Source organism: Gouania willdenowi, chromosome 19 (assembly GCF_900634775.1).
Source record: "Gouania willdenowi chromosome 19, fGouWil2.1, whole genome shotgun sequence".
NCBI lineage: Eukaryota > Metazoa > Chordata > Actinopteri > Blenniiformes > Gobiesocidae > Gouania > Gouania willdenowi.
In genome coordinates, this window is record NC_041062.1 from 12,003,961 (window position 1) to 12,017,913 (window position 13,953).

At 40.5% G+C, this 13,953-nt stretch overlaps 1 protein-coding gene across 6 annotated transcripts in view; it reads right to left on the minus strand.

Annotated features, from left to right (window-relative positions):
* raraa (retinoic acid receptor, alpha a) overlaps positions 1–13,953 on the minus strand; it is a 181,907-nt gene that overhangs the window by 99,169 nt on the left and 68,785 nt on the right. For all 6 annotated transcript variants that reach the window (XM_028475405.1, XM_028475406.1, XM_028475403.1 and 3 more), the window contains one exon: positions 3,173–3,996. In XM_028475405.1, the coding sequence (XP_028331206.1) occupies positions 3,173–3,329 (157 nt within the window). In that variant the 5' untranslated portion in view covers positions 3,330–3,996. The remainder of the gene's footprint in view (positions 1–3,172; positions 3,997–13,953) is intronic.

The window sequence follows — 13,953 nt, forward strand, 5'->3', positions numbered from 1 at the left end:
CTGTTACTTACTTACTTACTAACAAACATCCAAAACGTCAACAGAAATACACAAAAATGACTCAAAAAAATGCTAAATGACAGCACAAATACACAATATGACTACAAAAAACAAGTTTTACAGGAAAAATACACAAAAGGACAACAGAAATGCACCAAACATAAAAACATAAAAACACATAAAATTACTCTAAAAACTGTTCTTTCCTGTATTAATGCTCAGATTGCTCATTATTCTAAAGGTTGACATCAGTGTTGATAATGTGGCCCTCCAATCAAACAAACACTTTTTTGTGGCCCCACTGTGAACGCCTGTCCTTACAGTGAAGTGTATTAAAGCAGAGAGACATTAAAAACATGCAGGACTGCAGACCTTGAGAACATTAAGGCTGATATCCGGAATTTCTGAGAAATCAATGTTTATGTGTGATTCTTTTTAAATGCGAAAAAGCACCTAACTAGTGTTTTACTATGGTCTACTGCCGGTGCGACCAGCCAATAGGCTTTGACTTCCTGTTTTTGAGGCTGTCAATCAAAGTGAATGTGGAACAGTGCACGGAAACAAGGCCGCGCGTCACAACAGCAAACAGGTAAATATGACTCATAGACCTATATCAATGCGAACTGATGCCACCTTATGTTCCGCGACGGGCGTGCAGAAAAGTAAAGGCATGACTTCTGATAGTATGGGAGAGGCAGTAGGAGGAAGTGAAGCTGTTTAGGGCGGGACATGGAGACGTTTCTCAGGATATCAGCTTTAAGGAGTTTCCAACCCCTGAAAAATGGACCTTTTCAGAACAAAAGCTTCTCAGGAAATGCCTGTGTCTTGGAGTCTTGTGCTCTCCTAGTGCAAGCAACTGCTACATTAACCCAACCTGACGTAAAAAATCCTCAGAAATTGTGAAAATGATGCGGTTTCCTTTTGTATGTTTGTTTTATTCGCCTTTTGAGAATTCAAATCATGCTTTTTGTTGCAGAAACGTTGGCAAACTCATTACGAGGAATTTGAAACGCGGGCATGCCGACATCCTGCTGGCTGTTATTTAAACACTCATTGTGCCACATGTCACCAGTCAACGTGAGGTAAAAGAAACTACCCACTAATTTCTAACTATTCTGAATACTGTAAGGTGTTGTTCAAAGTATTTGATTGAAAATGACAAATGAAACTGATTAAAGGCGAGTCACAACTGCAAAAGAAAGAAGCTAAGCTGCCATATTTTTTATATTTAGTCATAACTTCAAATTGCACAAGACAACCTATCTGAATGACAGCCAGGGCATTTAAAAAGAAGTTCAAGTATGCACTTAGCATAGTTTGCTTGTCCCTTTATGTGCTTTTTTCCAGCACTGCAAGCTCGACAATGTCTGAAATCTATCAAGGACGTTACACTCAGCTCTCTTATCCTTAATCTGATATTCTGTACATCCTCCGTTTAAGTTTTAATCATAGTCTCCACAACGCCTTTTCCATTTTCTCAGAGAAAAAGACCAAAACAATCTGGTGCAGTAAGTGGGTAATGAAAAAGAGAGACTGTGACTGTAAGTACACACAGTGGGAGAAGGAAGTCTAAATGTGTGCACCTGAGCATGTGTGTGTGTGTGTGTGTGTGGGGCACGAGAATGTGTTAATCCTCCCTGCAGTTATCTGCATGTGATGCGGTGAGACAGGGAGAGAAAGTGAGGCAGCACAAAGTGCAAAGATTGTGTGTACACTGTGGGAGTGTGCACGTGTGCACGTCAGGAAACTGTGGTGTACCTGGCTGTGCATGCAGACAGGAAACGTCTGTCCACCGGTAGCAGAAAATATGCTCCTCATTGGAACACGCTGGGAGAGCTGGCTTGTTGACGAAAACACTAGTCTTAGTAAAATATATGACATTAAGACTTTGGTCGACTAAATCTATTACAGATATAGTCGTCCAAAGTACAAAGCACAACAGTTTTCGCATTTTTAAAGATTAAACTACCATTCATCAACCCGATATGGGATGGTATTAATAATTGTAAACACACACGGAACACATGAACCGTCTTATGTCCGCAAACACAATCAGCGTTAGGGGTGAGTATTGGCAAGGATGTTGCGATGCGATACGTATCACAATACTTGGGTCACGACACAATATTATCGCGATATATTGCGATATTCGACCCAGTTAATATCAAAATTAAACGTGGAGATGAAAAATCAAGTTGCTGTATATGTTCATCAGAAGATATTGTTCATTCAGAGGACAAATTGAGTCAAAACTATTTGCTTCAAAACATCCTATTTATTATTATTATTATATCTACGGAGCCATCTACTGGAGTGGAGGAACAGGACCTGGTCAACATTCCCAGTAGTTAGGCTGCTGAGAAATGTCTCCAGCAGTAGAAAATACACACAAAAATACAATAAGAAAAATATCTATTTTCTGATTTTTTAAATTGATTTAAAAAATAAAAAATAAAATCGATTTAAAATTGGCACCCAAAAAATCGCGATATATCGTGAAATCAATTTTTTTTCACACCCCTAATCAGCGTACTTCCTGTTTGACCACTTACTGACTTGTCCCTCCTTAGATTTGATTGGATACCCTTAAAAAAGAAACTTGATTCTGATTGGATTTCGTCCAATGTGAACGAAAATATCAATAGTCATATAATCTTGCTATCGTCACCTAAAAAGATCTAGGTAGAGGAAAACGACGACTTTTTTCAGTCAACAAACTTAGCAGTGGACGTTTGTAAGTTGCACTGCACGTTTAACAAGAGGAATTTGTAGCCTTTCTGGAATTGAGGAAGTAAGAACAACTGAGCAGGACAGTAAGTGTTCCTCACTTCCTTTTACACAGACGACCAAACACACACATTCCACTGGATATAAAGTCATTACAGCTAGGCAGAGGTTCCCTAAGCCTGTTCTCATGACAATACAAATATATCTGTGTGCATGGCACGCTTATACGGGCATGCACTGAAAACACAAACACAGCAGCATGTTGCACAGTCGCGTAAACTACATGAAATGCTACATAAGCAAAGCAGGTAAAGCGTTTTTCCCCTCCAAACATTCATAATCCATCTTGCTCTGACAGCCAGGCTACGGCATTATTCCACACATCAAGAAACAAATCCGCCTTCACAGAAACACAGTGGTGAATGTGAACAGTCAGTGTACTCACTGGCTGGAGATGGAGTGCTGTACCCACTGATGGGCAGTCCTGGCAGGGCTGGAGGCGACAGGCTCCCCAACATGTGGGGAAAAAAGTAGGAGTAGGTGGGCATTGGAAAGCCATTGAGGTGGGGGCCTGGCACCTGGTGGTTACCCTTCCCAGCCATGGTGGCTCAGTCCACCTCCACTCACAAACTAGGCCGACAGGGAGGAATCCCCCTAAATAAGAGGTAACCAAGCCACGGAGCAGTCAGTATGGATTCCCACAGCGAATTAATCCCCCGTGAGGATGCATATTCCAAAAGCCTGCCAGGCAAAGTTTGTAAAAATCTACTTGAAGTTGAAAGGGCTGTCCTTTACAATGGCTGCTGTAGATGTCACCAGAACAAAAAAAATCCTTTCGGTTCAGTGAATGTGTGTGTTGAGGGTTGAGTTACTAGGGAAACAAAGATGAAAAAAGAGACACGAGGCAGAAGAATAAAGGGGGACTCCAGAGCATTTTATCCTTCCTTTCTCTGCTATTGTGAAACGGGCTAAAAGGCCTTATTTGCAAGAGGCGTTGGAGAGAAACACGGCCATTCCTTATCTCCCAGATGAAGAGGGAGAGTAAGACGGAGGGCAAGTTGAGTCAAGAATAACTGACTTTGATCAAAGATAGTGGTGATAGGGGTGCCAATGGTTATGATGCGTTCACAGGCTCCCAGATTCCCTCATTTACTTCTGAGCTCTTGTTTTTCTTTTCTTTTTTCTTCTGGAAAACACAGATCACATGATGCTTTGGAAAGGTTTTTCTCCTTGAACGGGCCTCTTGTCTTTTCCTTGCAAAGCTCCTGCCTATAAGAGAGAAAGAAAGAGAGAGAAAGAAATCATTTTGTGTCTCAGAGAAGAGGTAAAAACACTTCTCTTTGTCCTTAACAACTTTACAAAACACTTATTTCCTTCTGATGCTAATTATTGATAATGTCTCATTTGAAATGTTACAAAAACACCCCATCTGCCTTAATTATCTAATGGAGTGTTAAAGCTGCGAAGAGAGCAGTTGGTGTGTGATGTCTCCTTGCAGCCGTGTGCTTTCATACACACACACACACACACGCACTCATTAACACTGACAGACTACAAATAGTGTGGGAGGCCAGCCAAAATATCAATGAAGCAAGCAACACAAAGGAAAACTTTGCTAATTATACCAGTTGCAAGAAGCCAGAGGTGAAAGCTGAGGTGCCAAATCTACGGAAAGTGAAGACGCATTAAGAGCATGAAGTGAACAGACCAGTTCTCCCCCCAGGAAGCATTAGTGCGCAGAAAGACACTGTACACACACATTAGCATCAAGAGAAACACTTGACTCAAAAATTGAATAAAAAGTTTTCAAGGGATTGTATTGCAAGTGGTTGTAATTAGCTCGAGCTAAGAAATACTACCAAAGAGCGGAGAGGAAAAAGTTTGGGCAAAATGTGTCTTTGCATGAGCGTGGCAGCTCAGGAATGTGACACGAGCATGAATCACGGCAGGACATCATGGATGAACTCCAGCAAAGACAGAAGGGTCAACCCAAAGACATCTGCGTGCCTGTTCCCACATGTAGAACGTACATAAAGCACCGGGGACAGGACAGGTGAGGGGGGGCAGTGCCACGCCCACTCAGGTGACATATGGAAGAAAAATTGGCTGTGAAGCAAAACGTCTGAGTCATTCACAAGGCAGCAGCTTTTGTGTGAACAAAAACCTCAGCGGAACGCAACAGAACGACTTTAATTTTTTGAGTGTGATCAGATGGTCCAGATTTTACAGGCTCGGGCTACTTTATTTTTATTTGCCAATTGCCAAAGTGCTTTTAAGACTCATTGTCACAGTCAGCTGGTGAGTGTTGCACACATAAATTAGTTGGAAAGCTTTTACAGATTTTTTTTTAAAGCCCACGGGACCGGAGTTTATGGTTATTTGCTTTTAAAGCGGGACTGTTGCATGCTTAAGCCGGCATCTTCTAATGTCAGAGAGTTTGATGCTGTAACAACAGCTTTAAAGATTTCCTCTTTGCTTGCACAACACATTAGCGTATTACACACGACTTCACGCACATGGCTGGTTCATAGTGGTGAATGATGTGAAATGTGACTGTATTGACATTGAGGAACACCAGAGTAATAACAGGTTGAATTTTTGAATTGCAGATTTCACTTTGAATGAATCATTCTACAGGTATAAGTAGGTTAACGTGGTCTGTCTTTGTGCACAATGCACAATAGTTTTATCACGGCTGAAGGATTGACGACTCCATAAAGATTTAAGTGATGCTTGAGCGAGTCCAAGCATTACTAACCCAGAACATACAGTACATGCTACAATAGAGCCTTTCTCTATGAATATTTCCATATGTCCGTGTTTATCTTTAACAGGATATCAAAATACACAAAAGAGGGAGGGACTTTTGTGAGAGGAAGTCACTAATAAGTTCCTAATGTCTGGATGAAGAAAAGCCTTAATTTTGGAGCTGTAATACATCCAGTATCTGCCATGTGAGCCAATACATTTATGATTGCATTATTGTGCAAAATCACTTTAATGTAGCTAGTAATCAGGATAGCGGTCATGTTCTCAGTCCAGCGATTGTCAAAAATAATTTGAAAAAGTGCCTTTTATCAAAAACGTCATGTTTAGAGTTCATTTTCGGCCATATACCAAAAAACCGTAGCTATTATTTGGACATCCAGGGTGATACATACTGTACCTTTGAAAGAACATGTATCTGAAGCAGATCTTTCCTATATTTCATGTCAAAGCTGCTGGGGAGGAAAATCACTGATAAAGACATAGTATAGGCCTCATAGATGAATAAACCAAAGGTATTTCAGCCGAAAAACTGGAGAATTTACTCACAAAGGTTTACATTTGTTAGTAGCTTCACCATAATTCAATGGGTTTCTTGACAAACGGTCATGTGACTTTTTGTGACTTAAATTTTTTTACTTCATTCTGACTGTGATTTCTTGTGTTTCTTCGCCAGACCAGACAGTGTTATGCTTTGATGCCATTTTTCGTCCTGCTCCGTTAACCGTGTTCCCTGCGATATGCGGTCGCTCCGATTTTTGGCCGTCTTCGTGTGTTTCCGTGGATGTGAAAATATCAACATCTGCATTGTTTTGGCACAACATTCAATGCGTGAGAACAGCAGAAATGTCACTTTGGCAGTGTGTTTGGGGTATTAGCAGTGGATGAGAACAAGTTTTGGATTAAATACAGGTACAGTTTAATGAACAATCTGTTCTTTTGTTCATACACATACAACCTGTAGTCCACGCTCAACAGTATGGATGTAAAGTAGAGTAACTGTATTGATCCCACAGTGGGGAAATTTACTGTCATTACAGATCAGATAAAGTGCAAGAAAAAAGACAAACAAAGGCAACACACAGAATACCCAAAATACACCCAAATACTAGTCCAGTGAAGAAGATAAAATACAATACAATGAGTGGTGACCTAGTGGTTAAGGAAGTGGGTTTGTAATCGGAGGGTCAAATGGTGTATTAAAGCAGAACTAAGTAACTTTTTCACCTTAATAAATCCTTCTCGTAGTCCCTGTGAGGGTAATACAAGTGTTTATGGGGTGATTGGGGGGTCTTTCATCTCTCCCTGCTGTCTCTGGCCAGAAAAGTGCACTTGCACTTTCCCTGCCTCCGATCCGGTGGCAAGATGTACTGCTTTACGGCAGCCCAATACAAACTAATGCAAACGATTATGACCAGCCAAGTGGCTGCACACGGTTGTCTACAAGTTCACTTTTCTAAAACTTATATCATGGCGGAGCCAGCAACAAAAGGGCAGAGAAGACATTTCTCTTAGGAACGGAGCAACTCCATGCAGTGACAGCTCAGCAGCAGCACACAGCAATCACACACTGTCATCGCGGCAACTGGCACGCGAACACACTCACAACCCAGGGTTCCATCAGGCAGCACACACACAAATATCCATCTATCCATCTATCTATCTATCTATCTATCTATCTATCTATCCATCCATCCATCCATCCATCCATCCATCCATCTAAGCGCAAGTGACTTAGTTCTGCTTTAAATGGTGTAAACTTCCTGCTAGTACACAAACAAAACACGTACACACACATGCACACTCCAAAATACACCATTACAATTCACTTGGTTACAAATGAACAGCTGTGTAATTATAATCATATAATTACATAATTGTAAATAGGCCGCAGAAGAACAGGCACGTCTAATTTGCCTCCCTTTGAAATAGACACAAACCAATCACATTCCCAATAAACCAATGTTGCCTCTGTGTTAAACCATTATGACACACTGGTGTTGTAGATAATCACCAGATTTGTCATGCAAACAGCTGAGGTTCACTTAACTGGTTTAACAAAAAAACACAACACCTTATTGTGTATTAGAGTGTCTTCATTGTAAATAGTGAGGTGAGGGTTTAGAATTAAAACTACAGCAGAAAAGCAAGGAATGCAAAATTCACGCAAAATGTGGTTTTCTATACATGTTCATTGAAGGAGCCATCTTTTCACGCACTTATCTCTCATTTTCTCTGCCGAGTGCTGTTGATCGTTGGCAGCAGGTGCTTCCTTTAGTATGATGTATGATGCATGTGTGCTGCATGCAAGGCATGACTCACAAAGGTCAGAGAATTGAAACAGGGGTGGGGGGGCAGTGACATGCCATCATCAATGTGCTGGATAGCATCAAATGTACTGTATATAATCACATATGTACAATCACGCACACACTGGACGTGCAAAAAGAAAACTTAATGTGTGTCGCTCCACAAAAACATTAAAAATTAACGCAGATTTGCTTAGTTTATGCAGCTACACGAGATAAGAACGACTTGGAAGCGGAAAGGAATATTAAATGGAGATGAGACTCGGCTGCCTATAGAAATGCATCGGGAGCCCGAGGCCTAACATCTAGGGATTAATGTAGATCTTTTCAAAGATTTTTCCAAGAACTCTTGGTCCATTCCTGATAAATTCACTTTAAGGTACTCAAAAGCACACATGCAAGGTGCTCTATGGAGAGCAGCTCCTCGGGGGAAAGTATGTGATCACTTACAGTAGCAGAAAAAATAAACAAACAATCTGGGTCACTTGGTCCTAACTCTGCATGGCATGTAACAGGCAGAAGAGGAGGAGGGTTAGAGGTCACGGGGCATGAGAGACTGTAATTGGCTGTGACAGCAAACACTGAATTAATAATCAAGGGAAAGCAGCAAACGGCAGTGTGAGGTCAGGGTGGACCGGCGTACAACAGAGCGAACACAGCCACGGGGGGATGGCAAATGCAGGCAGCACATGACATACACAAGGCTGTCTGATGCTGTGTGCATATGATAACATCCATGCGACGCAACTCGCATCAGTGGATGCATGCGGAGAAAAACAAAGTTCAAAGAGGTCGGTGACAGAAAGAAAAACACATGCTGGCTGTCGGGAATATCTGTCAAGACTGCGGGACTCTGTTGAGGGCACAATAAATACCCACATGGGCACCAGCACATGCACACAAGCAAGCAGTGCAAGCATTACCTATGATCTGCATGGCTCTAGTCCCATGGGTGCTGGTTTTGTTTCTCTGCTATTTCCAGAGCAGCTGATGGTCACAGGCAGCAGTCCAACATTTCATCTGTTGCGTTTGCAATTAAACACAGTGAAAACCAAACGTACACTGCAGCCAAAGCTCATTAGAAGGCAGTCGCTTTTTTCTTCTTTTTACATAGTTTTCTCCACCAAATGAAGTCATATTTTTTCAGCCGTTTGTTTGTTTGTTTGTCTGTTGGGCAGGATTATGTCAAAAGTAATTCATGGATTTTGACAACATTTTTAATCAAAGATAGACATTAGATTAGGGGTGGTAACCTCTGGGTACCTCACGATACGATACGTGATACAAAGCTCACGATAACGACTATCTCACGGTATGGCGATACTACGATTATCGATATATTGGTCAGAAATCAATCTACGATAATCTATGACATAAGAAAAAATACACTTATTATTGCAACATTCCTTTAAATAAGTAACAACATACCAATATTAACGAATAAGTATCTCCAATAGTGCTTTCTGCAAACAAAAAATAGGGTCTTTCTTACCATTGACACCATTATAGTGCAATATTCCAGTAAACAAAATATTGGTTCCTTTAACAGTGACATAATTTCTGTGAAGACCTACCTGCACATTTTAGTGAAAAAGCAGTAAAGGTTTTGAAAATAAACCCCCCCCAAAAAAAAAAAAAAAAATTATTTATTTATTTTTTTTTAAATCAATACTTAGCGCGAGCATATCAATAACCCTAACCCTAATATCGCAATATATTGCCGTATGAAGATTCTGTCACACTCCTACCTCAGACCATGGAAAATTCCATTACATTTTGGAAAGGATCCAGACCACTATGCTGATTGTGGATCAGTTTGAAAAATCAAGTCATCAATGGTGAAATTTCAAACATTTACTGTATATCTCGGTTCACAATTGACTGATATGAAATTAGACTCAGTTATGTTGGGTCGCTTCATCAGGGATTGCACATTTTATCGCAATGTGCCCAGTTTTTTCTCAGTCACTTTGGTGCTTTTCTCAGAACAGAATGAAAATTCTCATAACTATTAGTTCAACCTCCACAACATTTAGCCATTTGTGCACAACATAGTAATAATTTCTCCTTCCTCTGAACAAATTGCAAATGCTTTTGGACATGCATCAGTTGCTTTCATACAATTCTCTGCTGTTTTATAACATCATCATTTCCCTATGTCATGTCAGTCAAAATGAACTACACTTATGGATGCTGAATAGTCATTCCCAATAAAACTAAGTCAGTAAAAATGTGAAATGTGAAACGTACGTATTCAGTGTCTTGTACTCACTTACTCACTTACTCACTTTTCAAATGGCTGTACAAGTAGTGTATAGTGCTGTCTGGAGCATTTTCAGGTAGTGTCACTGAGTTCTGACCTTTTTTTTTTTGCATTGGAAAACACTGAGAGAATAAAGTGTCATAATGAAAACATGACAAAGCCATTTGACTACCTTATTCATAAACGATGGTGTCAAGATTTCTCATTTTGATGACACTGGCAGTTTCACTGACATGAATACTTGCTTTTGAGGAATGGACTCTCCCTTTTGAGTAAGTGACGTGCTTTTGCAAGTTATCCACTAGGTTTTGTAGTTTTCACAAACTGTTTTGAGAAATGCACTAACTGCTAATAGTGACGTGAGAAAAACACCAAAGCTACTGTAAAACTGTAGAAGAAAACTGGTGTGCATACATTTGGACCTGCTGTATCGTTACTACTGGGTATAGAAAGTCTTCAAAGGTCCCATGTCATGCTATTTTTCACCCATCTCCGTTTGTTCTAAGAACCCCAAAAACATAATATTTGAGGTTTATTTTCCCAAACTCGCATGTTTTCCAGAGTTTTAGCCTCTGAAAAGTCACTTTCTGATCAACTCTACACAAACAGGCTGATTTGCATCCTACTTATGCATATTCATGAGTGGGCGTGTCTATAGACGAGACACTGACTTCCTCCTTTCCGCACGGTGACGTAGGGCCATAGAACGGCCCGCCCTCCTCCCACCCACTCCGTAGCCGAGCTCATGCTGCTTTATAAACACGAGACAGAGTGTGGGGGCGGGGCGTTCACCGGTACATACATAGGCTGTAGAAAATACATACATAGCGCTGCGGAGAGCTTCCTGGAGGCGCGGCTTCTCCAGCCCAGTGCCGTGTCAAATTCGTCATCAAAGTGGGAACGCGTCATCAAATTGGAGCGAGGTGTTTGGCCCAAATAGCACTTTTATGACGTTTAAAGTCGGTTTAGTGTAACATGGGCCCTTTAAAGTGTCTATATGATCAGGGTACCATGATAATAATCACTGATCAAGATAACAGTCAATATCTGACGGAGGTTCAGCAAAAATGAAAACGAAATATTAACTGCTTATGGGTCAAATAAAGGTATGGATCCCTCTACACAAAGCTGATATTCAGTGTTGGATCATTTTTGACTCAGATAACACTTCCATTTGTGTTTAAACGTGTTAGAATCACTTATATCGCTTTTTAAATGCAGTCAACAGCACTAAATAAAAAGAACGACATTGCTGAGAACAGCCGAGAATGTAATGACAATAAACAATAAAAGAAGGGTTAAGTCCATTACAATAATAGTCTGAGGTGATACTAGCCTTATTATGAAGCCCTTTAGGTTCCTGAGGGCATGTCATCATAGATGGGCAGCAACTTTACACCTGCAGTGTGACCGTGGGAAGTGAGTTAGATGGGCAATAGATTGAGTTTCATATCAATGTAGTTTTCACCCATTGTACCAATTGAGGTGATGTGAAGAAAAGAATCAGATTATTTACTGTTTTTATTCAATGTTTTTAAAGATGCAAGCCAAAATGATTCAGTTTACCCCGTTACTAATATTACCATGCTAAGTGTGTATTGACGAAATAAAGATGATAAACGAACACCTCCAGCTACAGCTCTACGCTAAAACGTCAACACAATAGCTCATTTTCACATATCATCTTCATGTTTATGATATGTAAAACACACCTATGATTTAAATGTACTTTAAGTACTATTTGTGGAAAAAAAAACTGTACTGAAAATTTAATTCTCATGATTAGTTTTTGTTTTACACTTTCATGGAGTTAATTAAAAAATGTTTAACCTTCCTTAAAAAAAGGCTTTTTTTTAGCTGGTACAGGATCAGGTTGTTTGATAAATGAAGGGTTGATGGTTTGAATCCCAATGGTGTCCTAATATTTTTGTAATAATGCAGTGTGAATGAATACATTGACCAAAAAAAGCCCTATTAAATACAACAGAGGTATAATATTCCACTGTTCCTATTAACAGGCATAAATAAGACATTTGTTCACTGTAAAATGACACTCTAAAAGGCATGAACTAAATATTGACACAGTGGTGCAAACATCTCTTCACAGGTCATGAACCCGAGTGGATGTAAATTTGAAACAACACGGATTCGGCTCTGGATCCATCGTGTACAGATCTCATGTGGTGTTCATAATAGAAGCAGTTTTTGAATCTTTAATGAGGACAGCGGCGGCGTGGGACGATAAATACATCAGAGAGGAGCCGGGATAGCGTGCGCGGGGAATGTGCTGATGTACATGAATTTTTACTGTACAGTTAGAAATGCATGTTTGGATGATATTGTGTATGTGTGTGTGTGCACATGACTAACACACATAGCCATGTGTCAACAAGTGTCTGAACAAGTGGGCTGTGTGTGCATTTACGCATGCAGAAAAAGGTGCTGTTTTAAATTGCATGTTCATGTTGGGTTTTTTTTTGCGTCGTGGGAAGTGACTTACAGTAGCCTTCACGTGTATTTACTGTACATTAGAGGAGGAGATGGACGAGTTTGGCATAAAACGTAGAGCCCATGTGGTGAAGTGAGGAGATGAGATGTGAGGGACAATTTCACCTGCCACGAGCTGGAGTGGATTGATGTGAATTATTCAGATTTAAAGGCAGCATGCAGTGTTAGGGCTGGTCTGATACACACAAAAGGTCACTTTCAGTGGGCACATGTTCACCTGAGGTTACCGGCATACATTCCCTCCTATCTCATTTTCTATCCACTTTTCATTAACCCCCAGAAGTCTTTAAGTTGCCATGACAAGGAGCATTCCAATTCTCTAAAAACTAAGGAAAGGAGGCTCAATGATTCCTTTATAACCTCCTTTGCCCCAGGAAACACTTATGCATTGTTTACCAAAGGAGACCACATAATGCTGACCCACAATTCCTTGCGACGACAACATGTTAAGGGACACACTCATCCAAGCGCTAATGGAAACTCACGAAGACCAAAAAAAGGATGCAGGATACGCAGAATTTGTGGGGGGGTGGGACATTTCCCCCCCTCGTGGTCAAAGGTATTCCCGATTCTTAATATAATATAGAACATTTTTAAGTGCCAAATAACACAGTGACTAAGAAATAAAAAAATGGCGATATGAAATTCAAAGATTCATTAGGAAAAATCAAATAAAAAAGTTTTAAAAGACTGCAGCTGATGACATTTGACCCTCCTGCTTCCTGTAGCAGCTGAGTGCTTTGTTTACAACATGGCGGACACTGTAGGTGCTCCGTAGACTCATAAGCCTGTTGTTTGTAGTGATGCACCGAGAAAACAAGCCGACTGGAAGAGTGAACGAACACACCCTGCGCTTAGTGCGCGCTTGTCGGAATATGAAGCGGTGGATTGAGCAGCGCTGTTCCATTCTACTCCCCCCTCCCCGACAAAATCGGCATCCACTGGCTGCCGGGAGCGTGCATGCATTCAGCAAAGACAGAGTATCTTTGTAAGATACTTTTAATGCCATAATCTTCAATGTTGGACTTTTAAATGCTTTTTAATCCTTATGTATCCTTTTTGAGCAACTTTACAGCATTTCAAGCTGCATTTTGAATTGCAGCAGTTCAGGTATGGTCCTCCTCGTAGCCTGTTAGTCTCTTTTCCTTTGAGTTAAATTCAAACCTTGTGATATTTGAGATTATATCAGTGGTTAGAGGCACATGAGAAAGTGTTAGAAATGTGCTTTTAGTAGTCCATTTTTTGGGAAATTTTTAGTTTTTTCACCACTGGAGTCACCTAGTGGAAGTTTAAAGTTTGCGTCTGAGGAAAGTGTGAACCTAATTACTCTGTTTCAAACTTAATAAAGACACTTTGTGAACTGTGATCCTCTTCCTCTGA